General features: G+C 35.8%; 3 protein-coding genes across 9 annotated transcripts; 1 reads left to right on the top strand and 2 right to left on the bottom strand.

Annotated features, from left to right (window-relative positions):
* Positions 1–474: 474 nt before the first annotated feature.
* LOC104908799 (uncharacterized) lies at positions 475–6842 on the bottom strand. Of its 7 annotated transcripts, none has more exons than XM_010697992.4 (6): positions 6605–6842; positions 6293–6329; positions 2167–2423; positions 1874–1961; positions 889–955; positions 475–794 (listed from the first exon to the last, which is right to left on the bottom strand). In XM_010697992.4, exons 2-6 carry the CDS (start codon positions 6295–6297, stop codon positions 741–743), a joined length of 471 nt encoding a protein of 156 aa, XP_010696294.1. In that variant the 5' UTR covers positions 6298–6329; positions 6605–6842; the 3' UTR covers positions 475–740. The 7 variants fall into 7 exon arrangements, with proteins under 7 accessions (XP_010696294.1, XP_048495222.1, XP_010696265.1 ...); XM_048639265.2 differs by having other exon boundaries at positions 2167–2428; positions 6605–6841; XM_010697963.4 differs by lacking the exon at positions 6605–6842 and having other exon boundaries at positions 6293–6582.
* Positions 6843–9358: 2516 nt separating this feature from the next.
* Positions 9359–15751, bottom strand: LOC104908837 (phospholipase D alpha 1). The gene is made up of 4 exons (XM_010698004.4): positions 14984–15751; positions 14773–14887; positions 10797–12741; positions 9359–10221 (listed from the first exon to the last, which is right to left on the bottom strand). Exons 2-4 carry the CDS (start codon positions 14860–14862, stop codon positions 9785–9787), a joined length of 2472 nt encoding a protein of 823 aa, XP_010696306.1. The 5' UTR covers positions 14863–14887; positions 14984–15751; the 3' UTR covers positions 9359–9784.
* A 1320-nt stretch (positions 15752–17071) lies between these two features.
* On the top strand, positions 17072–20987 carry LOC125494925 (uncharacterized). The gene is made up of 5 exons (XM_057393031.1): positions 17072–17201; positions 17738–17794; positions 19854–20355; positions 20476–20731; positions 20800–20987. Exons 3-5 carry the CDS (start codon positions 19858–19860, stop codon positions 20985–20987), a joined length of 942 nt encoding a protein of 313 aa, XP_057249014.1. The 5' UTR covers positions 17072–17201; positions 17738–17794; positions 19854–19857.
* The last annotated feature ends 492 nt before the right edge of the window (positions 20988–21479 follow it).

The following is a 21479-nucleotide window of genomic DNA, read 5'->3' as shown; positions in this document are numbered from 1 at the left end:
TCTATACTATGTGAATTACCAAGACAAAGTGTAATTCATATTCACTAAAAGTGCCATAATTTGCTAAGTAAGAAAAAAAGATTAAGGGGATCTAGTACTTATAAATAATGGAAACCTAACTCCCTATATATCTTATGGTAAGACATTTGACAACATAGAATCACTAGTAAAATGCATTTCAATTTTTTCAAGATAAATTAGGTTCCAATTGTGTTAACAAACATTACGAAAAAAACTTTATCTATCCAGTGGGTCAGCAACTCACTACTAATAGAAATAAATAAAAAGCGGGATCCAACTCATCAGTTCTAATGGTTTTTTAATGCTCTATTTCTAGTAGGTTAACTCCCCACCGGATAGATGTAGCATTGCCCAAACATTACAGTACATTTTTCCTATGATTGGCAACAAACTCCATCACATTTTCTAATTCAATTAATGTCAGCAGGTTATAAGATGAAAAAAAATCGAGAATATCGAAGACACCCATTAATCACAAGTCATGCAAATCTGTGTTTTACCTGATCACAGGAACTAAGAATCAAAGTTAATTTTTTGAAAAAGATTTGAAGATATTTGGACATTAAAATAAGAAAACATACAAGTTTCGAGAATTAAGCGTGCGCTAGAGGTGATTACATAGCTTTGCTATTTATCTCCTTCAGGCACCAAACCTTTACAAAATAAGTGCAGAGATGCTAAAAAAAGAAGAATGATCATTTTCCGGATTTTGGTAATGTTCAATCATATAGGCCTTCTTGTTCCCAGACATCAACAAGGAAATCAACCATTTCCTGCAAAAGGAAATGAGGGCAAAGAGATGTTGGTACACAATCACAAGTCATTACTACAAATTTTTTGAGAGAAAAGTGTGTTTGTTGAACTTACAGGTAAAGGAATGGGTTGGGGAAAAGGTTTATTCGTCCCGAGTAGATTCTCATACGTAGCATTCCAACTGCACAATACACCATCTTGCTCAATTTCATGGAAACAACAGTAATATAACACGAGGGTAGACAGCGAAAGAGTACATGTGTATGTAAGATCAGAACTACGTGCTAGTCAGCGACATTTTTAATAACGGAAAGGAGCCTAAGTTTTAAAAAACCAGAGTCAAAACTCAAGACATTAGTAACTTCAAAAACTCAACTCAACACTAGAGGGGGTAACACTGGCCTAGATCTAACTGAACATGCCAACAAGCTGTGTACTTCTACAGCCTGTTTGTTAGGCGATGATGATGCTTATAAATTCAAATCTAATTTATAAATTCCAACTCACGTTCCCAATATTCAGGGTAATGCAAGCATACAACATCTCAAACACTATCAAATAGAATTATCAATCACCACTTAGAGGTAACTTGAGTAACAATGAAAATTATGAAGAAAGTGAGATACTTGAAAATTGAAGCTTGAAACACCTACAACTGAGTGAAAGAAAAATAAGCCAAAAACAAAAAAGACTGTTGTTAAGGAGATTAAAATGAAGATCACTGGAAGATCCATAAACCAACACCGTCCATTTAGTGGGAAATCACACCAAGAGTGCACCCAATACCCAAAAGCCCAAAGGCTTCAATTTCTCTATCAAAACATTCCAACACTAGCTCTTTCGCCATCACCACTATCTATCATATTAAATGCTATTCCTGAAATTTCAATTGATCAATAACATCCTTTAAGTTATCAGATCAAGCTACTAGTACCTACTACCTCCTTTCTCCATTTCATTCCTCTTCATAATGCAACCAGATAATTGCTAGCTAGTCACATATTAACCTAACCCCAAATGAGACGGCACAAAGAAATGAAATACAACTGCAGTTGCATAATGTATGCTACATCACTATACGAAGTCTAATTTTACATACCTTAATCTGGGTTCACGCATTTTTGGCTGGTTACAGGGCTTTCTATCGCCAACCCACTGCTGCCTTATTTGGTTCCATAGGAGGAGGCCTGCATCCAACAAATATTCCTGCTATAAGTAACGTGGACATCTCCGAGAATCAAACTAACCACTTCATAAGTTGCATAATAATATACGACCCATTTCTTTCTGCAACAAGATATAAGAGGGGGCAGTCCTGGACTTCTGGTACCCTTTAGGGAGATAACTGGATTTGGGGAAAATAAGCAGAAAAGAAAGCAGCTTCAAACTTGCCATTATTTACATATTCAGAAGGATTGCTTGCGCTTCCACTACCACCGTGGGGATCAAGGTTCTGATTAGAGGCGCTTATAGATGAAATGCTTCTCTGAGACTGAACTGCACTATTGTCCATTTCATATGTGCTACTGCTCCAAATATCTTGTGTTAAGCTCGATTTCTTTACTGCTCGACCTTGTATTTTCAGTCCTTTTGATGGCTCATCCACAGCGATAATTAGTTGGGGCTTAGTACAGCATCCAAGACAACCTCTGCTCTGTTGCAAATCAGGCATTATGATTAGTACCAATCCCTCAACATTCAAACCTGAGTAACTGAGAACAGTTAATTGAAAGCTATATTTAATACACATTAGAATCAATATTTCCCAAATCCGGAACTGAAAATGAACATTTATTTCTTCACATTACAACAAAAAGGCTCAATCATTCACGTTGCCGATCTCTAATAGTTATGGCAAATCAATAAGCCCAAACAGATGAAAGAATTTAGAAAGACATGCTTCAAGGAATGAAAGTTGAATTTATTATCTATAATGAACATGTTCGTCTGAAATCAAAATTAGGAAGAATGCTTTCTCTAACTGCAACAACAAAGAGAGTACTATGAGCACTAGAGTTCTGAGCACAATGTGTGTAACAATAAAAGGAATTACTATGCAAAAGGTATTACCATAAGTACCAGATGGGAAGGTGCCTAAATAGCAAGATGAAGTCCTCAATATTAAGATCATTTTCGTGAGAACAAGACCGTTTAAATCAAGATTTTACATCAGAAAAACAAGGAAAACTGAGTTAAAAGTAATCAGTCAATAAGTGAAAGGAACTCAAGTGAAAACCCAGTAGAAATTGCCGTATCTTAGGGTATAAAACTGAAGGAATAGCCGAATAGTAAGGGTTTAGATAGATTAGATAATTGGTTAAATGTCATATAGAAAATAGAATCCAAAGCTCTTAGCGCAAGTTGGCTGGCAGACACAAATACAGCATACTAAAATATTAGCTAAACTAGTTATTTATCATTTGTACTTGCATAGACATTAGCTCTTCGTATTAGAGAAAAAATAGGATTGCGTAATTATGATAAAGCTCAGGGCAATTCCTACTAGGGATTTTCCCTAGAAGGGAAGTGGAAAAGTCACTAGATTATATGAAACATGATATTGTAATAAGTCAAAATTACGTATATAAAGCCTTCTCAAAATTTCATAAATTGACAAAAAGATTAGTTATGGATTAGTTACTAATATTATTGGAAGCAATGATGCAGCATAGCAATACTATGTATTCATACATGAGGAACTAATTTTTCTGGAGCCCGTTCTCATTCCAGCTGGTATATGTATGGCAAAGATACATCAAGCAATGATTCTTGTTGTGCAACATATTTTTAGGAGGCTCTGTTGCTAACATAATGTGGTGCAAACTTGAAGAACCTTCAGTTACAAGGGACTATATGCTAAACCAAAGTTTATAATCCCACAACCCCATAATTGTCTAAACTATAAAATCCCCTCGGATAGCACACTACCCAAGAGTAGGAAATATTTAGGCATATTAAATTACACTAACACTAGTACAGAAGTTTAGGGGCTAATAATCAAAAACTGTCAGTATAATGGTCAGAGAAAAATTATTAGCATACATATCCTCCATTTTCTTTACCCAAAAATATAACTAAGGGTCAGCTCCTTTCAATATGTTGCTATCTATGTACAACTAAGTCACAGAAGATTAACATCCTAATCTCTTAACACATGCACAAAGATATAATATGGTAGTTAATATGCTATGTGGAGATGCCGATGATGTTGTATTCTTAAACAAACTATGCAAGCAAACAGATAAACAAGTCTTATGCACACGACAAAACGTATAACCAAGCTTATGGAAATCCACCTTCCACATCACAAGAAAGTAAGTTATCAATTTCTGATAAATCCTAGACGTTGAAGACCTGTTCACATGTTGTAATATGACCTAGCTGCTTCTTTTTACACCCGATATCAAAAAAGAAACAACTAATACTTGGACAGACTATCCCTACAAGTCCGATTCCCATCTCAAACACAATGTAAGACTCAGATCAGTTTTTAAGACTTATGAGCGACAAGATAATCATTAAAATATCAAAAAAGTCTTCGCCAGTACGACTCATAGATTTGTGTAAAGTCCACACATGATAGCTCTTTCAACGCACCATAGCAGTAACCATCTATATTGAAGTGCAAAAAAAAAAAAAATCCTAGGTACCTCCCATCTCTGCCTATTTCCTACCAATTGTTAAACCACATACAGGAGTCCACATCATCTCAATGCCTCAATCTTGGAAAATTCATGGAAACCTTTCACGCTATACTAATTTTGTGGCCTAAGGTATTCAGTTGTCATGCTGTACAAGATAAGATACAGGTAGAAAGTGGGACAAAAGCAGGGGGGAAATCTAAAAGCCAACAGAAGAGATGGCTCAGCAACAAAACTGATAGCACAAATGATCAGATCATAAGGCAAACATAAGAAAGCAGGCATAGAGATAACCAAGACAAGCATATGATATTCAGGATTTCAGTTCATCTTTCGAGTAGGGGTGAACAGACAGATGGTAATTGAGAAGGCAACATAAGGTTGAGAAAGTCAGAGAAAACTTGGGAAGAGAAGCAATGACCAAGGAAGTAATTATCATCAAAGCATTGTGATCACATTATGTTTAACATCACTGATGAATGAGCAACACAAAAAACACTTAACTAAGAGAACGGGACAAAGCTAGGATCAAGCATTTTCGAGGAGTGCTGTTTTAAAAAAGCTAACATCCAGTGACCAGTGCTCACACTTCAATTTTATGGCACACAGATACCAATGAGTGCTCACCCTTCAATTCCATTGAAAAATACCGTCTCCATCCCACATATGCACCTCAAGCTCCCAAAAAAATATTCACTATCTTGATACGGGAATTCTATAAGATAAAGTTCTTCTAGCATTACAAACTACAAAAACATCATAAAGACACCATAGTTAAGCAGAATTTTGCACTTCTCCACATCATAACGGCGAGATACTTACCTAATCTACACATATATTTCACACCTAACTTCTACCTCTGCTATTCTGAATGTAACTACAAAAGATAAAAATATGAAACATTCATAAAAAAGGATGAGTACCCTCACATTGAAAAGGATCCTGCATACATTTTTAATCTTGTCCACCATCAAACAAGCCAGAGCGCCAAAATAAGCAAAGCAAAGCCCCAAAAACGAACAACAACGCTTTCTTTCAACACATTTGTCAATTTCAATCATCAAACAACATCTTGCACTCATATCTTATGCCTCAATGGGTGCAAAGAACAAAAAAATAGAGAAGAAGAGAGTGTAATGGAGATAGATAGATATAACAAGTTAACAACACACATATAGCATTAAGCATCTTAAGAATTCTAGTAAACAACACACTTACAACAAAAAAGTCTAATGACTCTCAATCATCTATAACAAGCTACCTCACAATACAAGGAACACTAGATTCCAATCCAAAGAGTAGAGGAAACTTCATTTCCACTATTCTGGCATCTAAAAGAACAAGGTAAAAAGAAGAACATTGATAAAACTACAAATATACTAATATAAGGTACACAGCTGTAGTTTAGCACAGTTGAAAGTATGGTTTATGAGCTGTAGAATCTTAAATAGTACTACATTTAGAAACCTTTTAAAACTTATTACTCTTGAAACTTTCTCATAAGCAACCTTAACCTAATTACACCTATACATTACTATATAAAGGAACAACTAAAGCAATGTTTTCCGAGTCAAAAAGATAGACTTTCTTTAAAGCAAAACTTAACAATAATAAACATCATAGAAAAGAAAAAAGAAAACCCATTAAAAATCCAACATCACCACCAAAAATTAAACTTTTCTTTCACTCAATTGATTCCTACAATTTATCCACATAACCAAAAACCCCAATTCAAGTTACACAGAAAATGGGAAATTTAACCCAAAAGAGCATTAAATTGGGAAGAAAATACAGTAAAAGATCAAGATTTCTCAGAAAAAAAAACACACAAAAAAGAATCATTTGCAGAGTAAAAATTGAGGGAAAGAATGACTCACCCCATGCATGCAAAGATGCGAGAAATCCAAGAAAGAACTGATGATTGCCAAAGTTGCATTCACAGCAAGAACAACCAAGAACAACCAAGAGAGAGATTAAACAATCAAAACCAAGATACTAAATTGCTATTTTGAAGGGATCAACATACTTCAAATAAACCCAAAATAAATTTAAAAAAAAAACCCAAAAGGGCAATTCAGTGAACAGTGATGTTTACTGGTTGGTGATATCAGCAACCCATAAAAAATCAAGATTAATTAATTAATAATAATTGAAAAGATTCAATTTTTAAGGGAGAAAGAGAAAGAAACCTTGAACTTATGAGTGACTCCAGCAAAAAGACCAGATTAGCCGACTTTGTTTTGCTGTGCTCCCTGAACCCCACAATTTTAAGTCCCTTTTTTTTTTGTTTCTTGTTTTTTTTGTTGGGTATTTTCTTTAATTTTTGGGAAGGGTAAAAGAAAATTGTTTTCTTTTTCTTGATTAGTAATTTTTGTTTAATTTTTGATTGTCGCTTTTGTTTTGGATAATGGTTGGAGTAGGAGGTTGGTCAATAAAAAAGGGGTAGATGGAGAATTATATAGTTGTCAGTCTGTCAGAATATGATTTAAGATCTTTGAAAATGAAAGTGGATAAAATGTCTTCTGTATAGTGAGAAAAATAAATTATATTGAAAAGAAAAACTCAGAAAATAACAATATGTGAAGTGTGAAGTGACTAGTATGGAGAAATAGGGTGAAGGTTAGCATTTTCTAATTTCTACTAATAAGCAAAAAATGATGAAATCAAAGTCTCATACTAATATAGCATTCTGAATTGATAATTTGACATGATTTTTCTCTATTTTGATATAGATGACAAATATATATATATATATATATATATATATATATATATATATATATATATATATATATATATATATATATATATATAATATTAAAATCATGACTTAAACACTTGAATTTTAATAATCTAATCAGTTCGAATTTTTCATATACGATAGTATTTTTCTAGCAAAATACTATATACAACGAAGGAAATTATTTATTGGGACAATAGCTTCAGCTGCTTATTATTTATTGGGACAATAGCTTCAGCTGCTTATTCATCATTGAAGGCGATAACATTCTAGTCATCAACGTAGTCAAAGGTCTTTGCCATCCTCCATGGAAAATAGCTAATATTACGAAGAATATTAAACTTCTAACTAACAAGTTTGATAGTTGATAGCTCAATAATATTTTCTGAGAAACGAATCGAGCGGCTTATGAGCTTGCTTACATTGGTCATCTAGTTACATCATCTTCTATTGTTAGTCCTTAATAATTTTTCACTTTCTTCTATCCTTATAACCAACCCACTAAGAGTTTCCCTCGAACGGTGGAGGGTCTCTAATGTTACTTTACCCCCTTGATCAAAATTAATAAAAATAGCTTTCGCTAGGAGGGAAAGGAGTTAATGTATGAGATTAAATTTTTGTAGCTATTTAATTGATCTTGAAGTAGTATACAAACGAATGTTGAATTGTTTGTCTAGGATCTATCAAATTTTAGCTTAATGGTGCCGACAAGGTGGAGGTGCAATCCAACTATTATCGTTATTCTATTATCGTGTATTTGAAAAAGTAAAAATGCGATAGTAATGTTTTGAACTTAAGTAGCGTATATTAGAAAATAACAAGTCAAGCTCTTTTATCAAATCATATTGAGTAAGATCTAAAAGTCTGGCAAAAAGTTCCTTCATCGATTAATGGTTTTTTAAAGCATCGCGTTTTTACTTTTTCAAATACACGATAATAGAATAACCATTGTTGTTAAAATCCCGATCCGAATCTTACGATTTTACGATTTTACGATCCTGGAGGACCTCACCGATCCCGATCTTACGTAGGATCTTAATTTTGTAGGATCTTTCGATCCTGCTCAACCACAAAAATCACATGGTAGGATCTTAACACGATTCTACGATCCTACGACTCTACGATCCGATCCTACCATATAAAAATCAGAAAGTAATTTCACATATTATATGTCTCCTGTTAGATTTTGATCGCATGTTACTTCAATCTTATTGTATTGAAAAACTATCATCATTTGCTAACTAAGAAAATCATTATTAATATGTGTAAATTTTTAACATGAGGTTCTCACCATATTTTAGTATAATTATCTCTATTTCACCGAATTATAGGATCTTACGATCCGATCCCACCGATTCGATTCTACCATCCCCTACGATCCAAAGTAGGATCCCGATCCTGATAACATTGAGAATAACAATTATGTATATTTTCTTATTGTGATTTTGGTGGAGTAGTTGGTTAAATTTTTGAGAATAATAACCATATGTGGAAATTGGAATGACATATGCATGATTCCGAATAAGTTTCAACTAAAAACAGTTTAAGAATATATGGTTTTGGATTTCAACCTTTATTTGGGATCAAGGGCGAGTTTTTGGAATGTCTAGGTTTTTATATCAGAGGTTATCTCAAATTATGAGAGTGTTATAAATGAGTTATCATTGAGAAAATATAGAGGCAATATCTCACTGTCAAATCCAGCGAAAATCTCATTTATTATTGACCGTATTGATTCCATGGTAAAACTGATTATTTTAGACTCGGATGAACTTGACAAAACCCATTCTAATCCATCCAATTTACGACTATATTTAATATATCTAAACAATGTCATTAACTAAAGCATCTAAATTAGTTCATGAGGTTGGAGGTTTAGTTCTTACTGAATCCAACTTAAAGATTGTCCACGTGATTGTAAATTTAAATGACTCGAGTTTTCATGTGGGATAGGATCCCCTCATATTTCCACCTCACAAGGGATGTTCCTTCTAGATAAGTACTTATAGACTCAAGTTCAGCTCCAAAATCAAATTGATGAAAATGCATCATTTGTTCTACTGATCATAATTGGAGATGAGTGTTACACAAATTTACCTCTAACTCTAGCATTAGGATACTAATCTTCATCAAAAGGTGTATCTAAACAATGTCATTAGGATAAATGCAAATGAACATTGACATATTGTGAGTATATAAGATGACAACTTCTGTAATTTGATTCAAATATATAGGAAAATAAGCAGGAATGCAGGATAAAAGTATCAGCAGCAGAGGTTGCAAGTTTCTTTCAAGTAGAAATTTATGAATTTTGTATTTACCATGGTTATGTACATCAATCCTTGTCTTTGCTATTGATCATTTACTTTTACTCAATTGATAATCTTTTTGGTACAAACAAAAAGAATCCCTTGAACATATCAGCTCTTCCGGGTATTTAGCAGCTCTGATCTTAAACATATCAGTTGCTTCATTGCTTGCCTGCTCCGCGACTGATGCTTTGCGCTTTGCAAGAGATGCAACAAGAAATATGGAATATTCTGGTCACTGAAACACGACGAGAACAAGTATATCCTTTTGGCTTGTAAATCTTGTATCGAAACAACAATATTCTGATTCTTGAATGTCTCTAAGTAGTAAGTATTGGAGGAAGAAGTTCAGACTTAGTCCCAAGTATATGAGCTTTGGTGTCAGGAAAGAATTTTTCAATATCAGAAAGTGAGGTAACATGTCCAAAGTTAGTGACTTCAATAGGATACCGAAGGAGGTGACCAGGCAAGTCTTGATCGAAAACTTCACTAGCATACATATTCCAATTATCCTCGGCAAGTTTGTTCACTCTCTGCATGCATTCCAGTGACTCGGGATAGAGAAACGATTCGTGAAGCTGGTGAAGGTGCTCGTACCACAATGCCATTCTAAAACCAAATATCTGACCCTTTGCTGATAGACTTCCTGATATATGTTGTGGTTGGTAAGCTCCCATTGCTATCTCTGTGTCTCTTCCCCCATCCATCGACCTTTGGTTTATATTTGCGGACCCAATAATGATGTATTCATCATCGACTAGAATAGAAGACAAAGATACAAACAAAACATTAACCAAAAAGAACATATGAGTGACAAAATTAGATGTTATACTAGAGGTGGGTACTTGGAATTTCTTGAGGCCTTGTTGTATAGTTTGATTTGAGTATTTTTTGGCAATTTGGTAAACTTCCATTTCTTGTCTTAAAAAACAAAAGCTTGACATCTTAACACAAAACTCCCAACTTCAGAAAGCATCAAAGAATCCTAAGAAGTAAGTTAGACAAATATTTTTTCAATCGAAAAGTAAGGTTCTAGGAAACATTTCCATTTGAGTTGTAAAACCAAAACAAAACTACCCCATTAAACTTATTTTGAAGAACAACAACTATTCTCCTTCATACCTGACCCAGTCGGACCACTAACTTTTTAGTTTTTTACTCAACTTTTAAGTATTTTTTTTAACTTTTTTCTGAAAAATTTAAGGTTTATTTTGTATAACTTTCATGAATGGACTTTATAACTATATTTTTGTTATCAGACAAGTTTAAACATCTGAAACAAGAATATGTGTTTAGAAATAAAAAGCTCAGTTAGCACAAAATAGAAGATACCTATCATCATTTTAGCATGAACATATATCATGAAGCGTCTATTGTGCTGAGCTTTGGCATAGTTAGAATCAGACCCTGGCTTCTCTGTAGGTTCATACTCCCCAGGTTTCAAAACCTCGCGATTGCCAAGACAAAAGAATGATAAATAATCTTTTGGATGTGCATTGATCTGCTTGCTTTGTATAGCAGCAGCAATATCAGCATACATCATTTCCATTGTTCTCCTCTGCCAATATAGTATCGCCTGAACAGCACCACTTTCAGGTTCTCCTTCAGGCCACATAGGGATTACAACATACACTGAAAATCTCTCTCCAGCTTCAATCTTGCTGATGATCTTCAGTGACAACTCTTTAGGTATAATTTGCAAGGCATCAATATCTTCATCAGGTTTCCAGGCATAAGAACTTCCAAGAAAGTACTGATTTTCGATGTATATATAGTTTTTTGCTCTTCTGATGGCATTTATATATCCGTCCTGAATGCTACGATCTATGATGCTATTTTTATCACAAATAAGGCCAACCCGAGCTGCATCTTCTTTGTCTGAAGGGAAGCCTAACCCTGCTTCTTTATCAACTAACACCGATCCTCCATCAATGGATCGGAATATCTGAACATTCCAGTTTTCTTCTTCTTCAGCTGCAGTAAGTTTTACTTCATATGGTTTAGCTATTCTTTCGCTAAGCTCATCTATTGTATACAGGAACTTCTTTCCAACTTGCTTATGCCACCTTTGCTCAAAGTTATACAGCACATCCCATGCAACAGGTCCTTCTAGTCTGCAATGGATATCATGCCACGGCTCTCTTGGACCACCTTTCTTTAAGGAAGATCCTGGAAAATTAGGCTGATGAAAGTCCTCCTTATGAACTGTATTTAATGTCCTAAAAAGAGAATGATCTTGTGTATCATATCTTCCATCACAAACATCAATACCTCCAAGAAAACTCACAAGAACCCTCTTTTGTGATCCAGGGTTCTCATAATCGACGACTACTGTCTTCTGATGGTGTGTGAGCATAGAATCAACCTTAACACCCCGGATCAAGCTTAACCCGTGGTGAGCTTTTCTAGGACTCTTAATACATTGTACATTTGAGTTTCGAAAGTAGGCGACCGTGTATTCATCATGGGTCCCCATTATCCCTTGTTTATTATACGGTTCTGAAGTTATATCATCCCAAACAAGTACTAGAACTCTCATCCCTATCTCCTGCGCTTTCTTTTTTAGAAGTTCTCCTAGTGTAAGACGGCCTAAATCCCCTCCCTTTGGCCTGCGTGGGTCCCTTATTAAGGTTATTGTAGTGTTGACAGACCACCCAGCTATGTATATCAGGAATTTAGCATTAACAATAGCATCAAATATATCTTCCCAGCATCTATGTGGCTCATAAGTCTTACCTCCAGAAAGCCTAAACTCAGGGGTGAATTCATCAGACACATGTACATCTTGGTAAAGCCGGACTTTACAACCCTGTCTTTGTGTGAAATACGTGTAAGGGACTCCTCCATACTGTGGATTTTGGATGCCTCGAGACCAGTTTGGATCTTGGGTTACATCCACAAACTGTAGAGTGACATGGATTTGGGATCGTATTGACTTCCCACTCTCGTCGACTATTTCCAGCCATTTGTCCACTGGACGACCTTGAATGACTTCTTCAACTGATAAATAAGCTCTTCCAACTAAAGTTGCACTAATTGGATTTTCATCTTTGATTGTTAATATAATTTGTGACACTTCATGAGCACAATAGATGCGAAAGGACTGAGACCAGTGAGGCCTTAAAGGTGTATGAACGATTTTTGTGCGTGCAACTCTTGCCTTATCCAGATCAACTGCGGCATATAGTCTAAAACCCATAAGTCTAGGATCACAAAAGCAAAATCCTTTGGCTCTGTATAATAGTGTTCTCCATACTCTTCTTGGATCTTCAACACCCTATATTACCACAACATAAAGAACAAACAAAGAAAGAAATAGGAATGTGATGGTTAAATAATTTCTTGACAAATTGTAGAATCAGGTTATATACAGCTATGTCATGTCTTGCCTGTGATTTTTTTGGAATAGAGCATTCCATCACAGTGAACCCCACAAGAAGGGGGGAGTTCATTTTACTATCTCAAGAAAATAAGAGACTACTAGGTTTTTTTGTCAAATTGTTTACCTTAGTTACTTTCCATTGAACATACTACTACAAACGAAGTAGTACAACACTAGTCATATGATGCATCCAGAAGTGCCAACTACCATGAAACTCTCAAATTAGCATGCCTAGAGATGGGCTCGTGTCCTCACACACTTAATATGTCCTCAGTCCTATACGTTTCCTATATGTGCCGACACAAGCACCATTCTCAGAGCTCTCGCGTGCATAAAATAGTTTACACTACTACATATTAGATGATTTGATACTTATACAATCGATTTTGAAGAGTCCAAAAGACAACCAACGAGGCACTGACAATATATTTGACGCATAATCACTAGTATTTGGGTCCGGATGTTGTCCCGAATTGGTATTGTATTTTCGAACTTGATATGCTTTTTTTTCCATTTATATTAAAATATGAAGGAAAAGTCAACATTTAAAAGGTACAAATATATTAATATGGACACTTACGACCCGTTTGGTAGTTGGTCATAAATGGTGGTAATGGGAATAAATTTGTGTGTAAATTTGTGAAAAATATCATTGTCCATTCCCATGGTAATGCTAATTTATCCTAAAGTGTCCACTTTCTTTCTTGAATTTTCATTCCATCTAATACCACCTTGTAGGTGGTAATGAGTGGTAATAAAAATTGCTTCCTCTTGGAGACAAAAAAAAACAAGTTTAGGGGTGAGATTGCTTGCCCATGGAGCAAAAATGTCTCTCCATTGAGATCTTAAGGGTGCTTCTCTAATAAAATTACACTTAAAATTCGTTCCCATTACCGCAATTTATTAACGACTACCAAACAGGCCGTAAGTATGATTAAAAGTTGGTTGAGATGGTAATTGTGTCATGTATACTAGCAAGAGGTCACGAGTTCAAATCTTTGTTGCAAGCTAATATTACTTTTGAAAATTGAGAAGAATTATAATTGTAAGGAAATTTCACATGGTACCACTGTACTTTGGACTTTTCCATTTGGTACTCAAATCTTTTTGAATTCTATATGGTACCACATTAGTTTGGACTTATTCTCTAACGTAATGTTATGTTTAACAAAACGTTAGTTTGGGGGTTAGATAGGATTAGGGGTTTGTCTAATTTTGTGTAATTACGATTTTGGGAGTCTTTTTGTCCTTAACGACCAAATTTAAGGTTTGATTTTGTAAAAAAAAAAAAAACAAGTAGGCGTAACCTGACATGTAAAACGAAATTCCAATCGTTTTTCTCCAATTTTGACTTCAATTTTGACCCATAAGAGCCAAAATGACTCTCAAACCTTAACTGGACAATTCTCGAAACACAAATCATGTAAACGAGACAAAGTACTAGCACTATTTAACCGAAACCTAATGTTTATTTAATGGAATATTACGATAGAGAATAAGTACTTTTTTTTGGGCCCCCACTGGGTATCCGTTTGGTAAGAAGAAAGAACCTACTGGACCAACACCTCGCTCATGTTAGCCAGCTCAGCTAGATACGTCAACGCTTGAGAGTAGGGGATATAAGAGAATCCCTACTCCCAAGCATAAGTAGGTAGTGGAGTTTGAACTTGTGACCCCCAAATCACGAGGTGAATTCCCCACCCCCTCAGCCCCTCCACCAAGCAAACTTGGTTATAGAGAATAAGTACATAGTATAGTGGTATGGTATCACGTATAATCCACCAAACAATTTGGTATCAAATGAAAAATCCAAAGTACAAATGTACAATGGTAACAAAAGGAATTTCTCATAATCTTACCAATGGAATTTCTCATAATCTTATAATAACCAAAACGTCATGGGCAACTAAATATCAAATTACTGACCTGTTTCAACAAAGGCAACCCACAACCCACATGAAGCCTATCTATCTCATGTATTCTTGCAAAAAGCACCCCATGAAGCAATGTGGTCATTTCCCAATAAAATTTCTAATTATCCCTGAAAATTCAAGAAAAAAAATACACATTAGACTCCTGCAAGAAAAACCAAGAAAATTATAAGCTACCCACAAAATAAAAAAGAAGTATCAACAACCTTTTATTAAAAAGGGATTGAAAAGTTCCTCTGAAATTGGAAAAAATTAGAAATCTATTGTAGAGAATTTTGTACCCAGAAAAATTGGTGCAACAGTATAAATGAGGTGGGATATAATGTAGGAGATAACCCAAAATCTCTATGAATAAGCCACATTGGTGTGAATGTAAAGCAATGGATATCTTGAGATGAATTTTCATCCTTTCCTCATCTACGAGATTCTTATCATATAATAAAAAGAATTTGTTCTCAACTCTTCTTTGAAGTTTTCTTTTCTGCAATTGGGCTAGAAATACCCAGATTAAGATTAAGGTTATAAAGAAGTCCAAGGATTCTGCTGAATCCTGCATTTTTTTTTCAAATTCTGCTAAAATGAAGTACTGCAAAAGCTTCCATCTTTTTAATTGAAGTATCATGCGCATGGTTGATGAGAACAAGAAAACACCCCGTCAAAAAAAAAAAAAAAAAAAAAAAAAAAAAAAACACAAACACTCTATGGAAGCGGAAGCCCAGTCGCTTAAAAGTTAAAGCCGACTACTCTTTTTTTTAATGCACCAGGTATTATTACTTTGGGGGCAATATGTACAAATTACCCTAAATGATTAACGGTGTCAAATTTCCGTTAGTTATTAGGGTTAATTAACCTTCTCTAACCCTAATTAAATCATAATTAACTAACTAAATCCTAACTTTTAAGTTCTAACCCTACCCTACCCCCATAACTTCAAACTCTAACTCTAACCCACCACCACCACCACACTTTAACCACTCAACACCTCCCATCCCCCTCCCTCCCTCACCCCCTGCAGGAGCCCTCCTTTGTCGATTTTTTCCCCGGGTACCCATGTGATTTTTCAAAATTCACGGAGTACTCTTTTTTTTAATGCACCAGGTATTATTACTTTGGGGGCAATATGTACAAATTGCCCTAAATGACTAAGGGTGTCAAGTTTCCGTTAGTTATTAGGGTTAATCAACCTTCTCTAACCCTAATTTAATCATAATTAACTAACTAAACCCTAACTTTTAAATTCTAACCCTACCCTACCCCCATAACTTCAAACTCTAACTCTAACCCCACCACCACCACCACACTTTAACCACTCAACCACCTCCCATCCCCCTCCCTCCCTCACCCCCTGCAGGAGCCCTCCTTTGTCGATTTTTTCCCCGGGTACCCATGTGATTTTTCAAAATTCACGGAGTACTCTTTTTTTTAATGCACCAGGTATTATTACTTTGGGGGCAATATGTACAAATTGCCCTAAATGACTAAGGGTGTCAAGTTTCCGTTAGTTATATAGGGTTAATCAACCTTCTCTAACCCTAATTTAATCATAATTAACTAACTAAACCCTAACTTTTAAATTCTAACCCTACCCTACCCCCATAACTTCAAACTCTAACTCTAACCCCACCACCACCACCACACTTTAACCACTCAACCACCTCCCATCCCCCTCCCTCCCTCACCCCCTGCAGCAGCCCTCCTTTGTCGATTTCCCCAACCCACCCCCACCACCACCCCCTAGTAGCAGCCCCCTCCCCTGGCAGCAACCCCTTCCCTTGTCAATTTTCTCAAAACCCACCACCTCACCTCCTCTCACACTCCCGTCGCACTAGACCGCCACCACTATGCCGCTCATCAACATCACGACACTAGACCATCCACCATCTCACCCTCCCCAATCGATTTTCGAAAATAAATTTTGAAATCCACGAAATCTGTAATCCCCCATATTTTTAAGATATTTAATTAAATAGTTTAATCATTTTTAATTATTAAAGCTATTTAATTTCAGTATTTAAGAGCAGAAGGGTATTTTGGTCATTTTACCAAAAGAGTTTTTGAGTATTCCACAAAGAAGTATTTTAGTATTTTCAAGAAAGTATTTTATCAATATTAGTAGGAAGATTATTTTGAAAATTGATCATCAAATTTATTTTGGCAATTTGATGAGTAAGGGTATTTTAGTCTTTTACACAAAATGACTACCACTATAAAAAGGGGGAAAACCTAAAGTTTCCCATCTTTTTCCATCTTCTTCACTAGCCACCATTTCTCAAAAAGGAGTAAGTGGGTTTTTTTCCTCTCAAACCTTTGTTCTTCCTCAAGTAAGTTTTTCAAGTAATCCTCTTCAATAATTCTAGCTTCTAATCTAGTTTTGTTTTTGAAATTTATAGGAAGATCTTGCAAATATCAAAGGGAAGCAAAGAGGTAATGATTTTTCTGAAATTTTTGGGGTTTCTTCCATATTTTTTTCTCTCTCTTCTCGCCCCTCTCTTTGTTGGCGAATTCCGGCCACCACGGTGGTGGTTCGCCGGCGAGCTCCGTCGGGAGAGCGGCCACTGCCGGCCAGCAGTAGGTGACCGGCGACTGGGCACGAGCGCCGCTGCCACCGTCGCGTCAGTGGTGGTGCGGGTGGTGCTTGTGGTGGCGCCGGTTGGGTTAGTTTTTGAGATTTGTGGTTTTTGAACCACTTGTAAAAAAAAAAAAAATTGTTATTATTATTTAATAATTTACAGCAGTAATTTATTAAGTAAATTAGTAGTTTTATGAAGTTTTAAGTAGTAGTTGTAGTGGATTTTGCCTACTAGTAAAGGTTTTCAAGTTATGACTTTAAAATAGTTTTTTTTAAAGCCTTTTAAAGGAAAAATCAGCTTTATTATTATATTTAAAATGCTGATTTTTATTTATTAGTAGCTTTGAATTGTTGTTGGAAGTACTAATTGATAGTACTTTATTGTTGGTAGGTTTCAAGAATAATTAAAGCCAGTCAAACTTTTACTGTTGATTTTTGTGTAATCAAGGTACATACACTTTGACCTTGACTTTAGTAGTTTCAAAGGATATATATATTTTATTGAGCATGAGGAGTAAGGAGAGGCTTATGCCTTGAAATTGTTTGAGTATATGTTGAGAACTTAGAAAGGAGATTAGGAATGGAACTTTTGAGTTATTCCTATATTTGAAAAGCATGTGATTGATATTATTGCTTTTGAGCATGATTAAAGTTATTAAAGTTACTCTTGAAGTTATGGCTTGCCTATGAATATTTTATTGAGCATGGTCTCATTAGAAGTTTATATTTTATTGAGCATGGTCTCATTAGAAGTTTATATTTTATTGAGCATGGTCTCATTAGAAGTTTAGATTTTATTGAGCAAGGTCTCATGAGAATTTATATTTTGTTGAGCAAGGTCTCACAATTTCAAGTTATTGAGCAAGGTCTCTAAGTTAAAGTTATTGAGCAAGGCTCACAAGTAGTTAATCATTGAGCAAGGACTCAATTGATTGGATCATGGATCCTTAAGAAAGTAAGAAAAAGGACTCATGGAGTCATTAAAGTAATAAGATGAGCAAGGTCTCAAAGAATTTAGAATTGAGTAATTATTGGTGTTTGTTGCATTCACTTGTTAAAGAAAGATAAGAAATTGATTTATTTGCTAGATGTATTATTGTGATTGTGTCTCACATAATGGGCTTTGGCAATAAAACTCTTGGGATGGATCCCCCATGAGTATTGAACATAAGGGGGAGTTAGTGTGAAACTATACTCCTGCATATAGCTTAGCATGACGATGTTAATGCTTTTATTTTATCAAGCAAGTTTATGGAATTCCAATTATCAAGATCTTTGAGTGGACTAGGTGTCACTCGTATTCTTTATCTCTGAGATGTTGAGTCTAGAGGCTCACTCTCACCCTCGTTCATTACTAACAAGCTTAAAATTCTCGAGTCAAGTTATTTAAAGTTCATGGAACTTTAGTAAGAGGTGTGGGATCTCTTACACAAGAATAGTAGCCCGTATGACTCCAAGAGGAGGACGGTGCCCGTTCATTGCCAAATAATAATAAAAGAAAGTATTTAGTAAGTTCAGTTATATGCTTGTCGCATGTAGAGTCGTAAGAAGAGCAAGCCGAAGTGATTGAGGATTGCATGCATTATTATTCGCATTAGTTGTTGTGTTATGTACTCAGCGTTGCTGATGTATGTGTTTCTTTGTTTCTTTTGGTTGTTGTTTTTCCTCAACAACCCTGTGATGATCCATTTGGTGAGCAGAGTTTAGAGAAGAAGTTGCAGGTACAAGTTCTTGATGTGCATGGAAATCATAAGCATCCGGATGGGAGTTTTAGTACACGAGTACTTTTTATTTAAGTTATCTTGAATGTTATATTTGACTTTACTTGACCAATGGGGTCAAGGTTTGACTTTTGAAGATGGGACTAGTATGGGATAGTCTCGGAGTTTGTAATTCATTTACATACTTTCTTATTTATGTTGTATTAAAGTATTTTCAGTTATTTTAAAAGACTTCCGCTGTATTATCTGATTAGCCTTACGTATTATCATGCGTGGCATAACAACTCCCGCAATTTCTCCTAGTTTATAAAAGGAGGAGTCGTGGGGGTGTTACAAAGTGGTTACAGAGCTCCAAGGTTTATATTACCTTATTTTACAAAAGTTTTCAAACTTAAAAGTATTTCAAAGTCGAATTGCAAAAAGGGAAGGGAATTGCATATGCATATGTACATTGCGTCGATTAGCACTAAGTCTTTATGTGTCTTAGATTAGTAAGTGCTCTTAAGTTCTAGTAGCACTTTTGATGTGTTTCATGTGACTAAGTGTTTGATTGCAACGTGATTGGTATTTTCTACTTGCATGGAGTCCAGTTTGGACTGAAAGGTGTAGTATGACTACAAAGTAGTGCTAGTTTTGCTTTAATCTACTACTCTAGTAAGAGAGTTAGTATAAAAGTTCCTTAGAAAGGAGATTGCGAATTAAATGTCAGTGTGGCATTTGCTTAGTATTTTGACCTATATTGAGGGTCAATAAGCGATTTTTGAGTCAATTTTTTTTCTTTGGCAGATCAATGGCCGATAGAAACGCTAGAATTGATGCTCAACTGAGGAATTTAGTCCGAGTGACTACGAATTTAGCTAGAAGAGGTCCTTCGAAGAAGAAGTCTGTTGATTGGTTTAAGAGGGTTAGTGATAGTAAACCGCCTTCTTATGATGGGAAGGGTGATCCTGTTAAGCTTGAGAACTGGGTTAGGGATTTCGAGAAGCTATTCGATGCTATCCAATGTCCAGATAATAGGAAAGTAGCTATAGCTGCATATTACCTCAAGGAGGAAGCTGACTTTTGGTGGTCGCAGCATAAGGAGACGTTAATGGCAAGGCCTGACTTTGATTGGAAGGCTTTCGGAGTAGCTATGAAGGAGAAATTTTATCCCAATTTCTTGAGGAGGCAAAAGGCCACTGAGTTTGATGAGTTGAAGCAAGGTGACATGACTGTGGAGCAGTACTATGAGAAGTTTGTAGGATTGATGAAGTTTGCTCCAGAGTTAGTACCTACTGAGGAAAGAAAGGCAATTAGGTTCGAACTGGACTTAGTCTTGAGGTGAAGCTTGGGCTAGGAGGTTCAACTTTCAGGACCTTAGAGGAAGTGTATGATAGAGCTGCTCATTTAGGTTCCTATTTGAAACAAGCTGGAGTTGAGAGCTCAACAACAAGAGGAAGGAAATCCTAGTCAGAATTTCCAGAGGAACGACAAGAAGTTCAAGCCTCAAAATAACTTTCACCAAGGAGGACAATCTAGTGGCCAAAGGAATGGAGGCCAGTATCAACCACAGAAGGGTGGAAATGGTTCTAATAAGGGAAAGAAAGGAGACGAACGCGTGTATTTCTGCAAGAGGTGCCCATACAATCATCCTGGAAAGGATTGTGAAGGAAAGCTGGTGGAGTGTAACTATGCCACAAATTGGGTCACCGAGAGTATGAGTGCTTCTCCAAGAACCCTGAGTTGAAGACAGACAAGGGCAAGAGCGGAAACCAATTTGGTCAGGGTAATCGAAACCAGTCAGGAGGCAACAACTATCAAGGTGGGAACAGGCAAAATGGGAACAACAAGACCGTTTCGAGTGGAGCTGGCCCTAGTGTGCCTGCAGTTGCAAGGTTGAATGTCATAAGTGCTAGAGAAGCTGAGACGTCAAGGACGTAGTTACGGGTAATGTTTCTATTAATTCCACTTTTGTTAAAGCTTTATTTGATTCAGGAGCCGAACGTTCATTTTGTTCAAAGTTAGTTGTTTCAAAATATGGCTTAGGAAACCCTAGGATGTTGAATTCCTATTATGTTACCATCTGGGGAAGTAGTAACTTGCTCAAGAGTATATGAAAACGTCCTTGTGAGAATTGGGGATGTAGACTTTGAAACCAACCTCATAGAGTTTCCATTGGAAGACTTGGAGATTATTTTAGGATGGATTGGCTTAAGGAGTATAAAGCCGAGATTCTTTGTGGAGAACAAAAAGTGAGATTGAGGAATAAGAATGGGAAAAAGGTGACTTTCAAGACTAAACCACAAGAAGGTAGAATTAAGATCATTTCAGCCCTAAGTTTGGTAAAGCAAGTGCAGAAGGGAGCTCCGTTATTCTTGTGTAATGTGCAGAGGTTGGAAGAAGAGAAGCTTAAGATAGACATGTGAAAGTGGT

Source organism: Beta vulgaris, chromosome 2, assembly GCF_026745355.1.
Source record: "Beta vulgaris subsp. vulgaris cultivar EL10 chromosome 2, EL10.2, whole genome shotgun sequence".
NCBI lineage: Eukaryota > Viridiplantae > Streptophyta > Magnoliopsida > Caryophyllales > Amaranthaceae > Beta > Beta vulgaris.
This window is presented reverse-complemented; position numbering and strand designations above follow the sequence as displayed.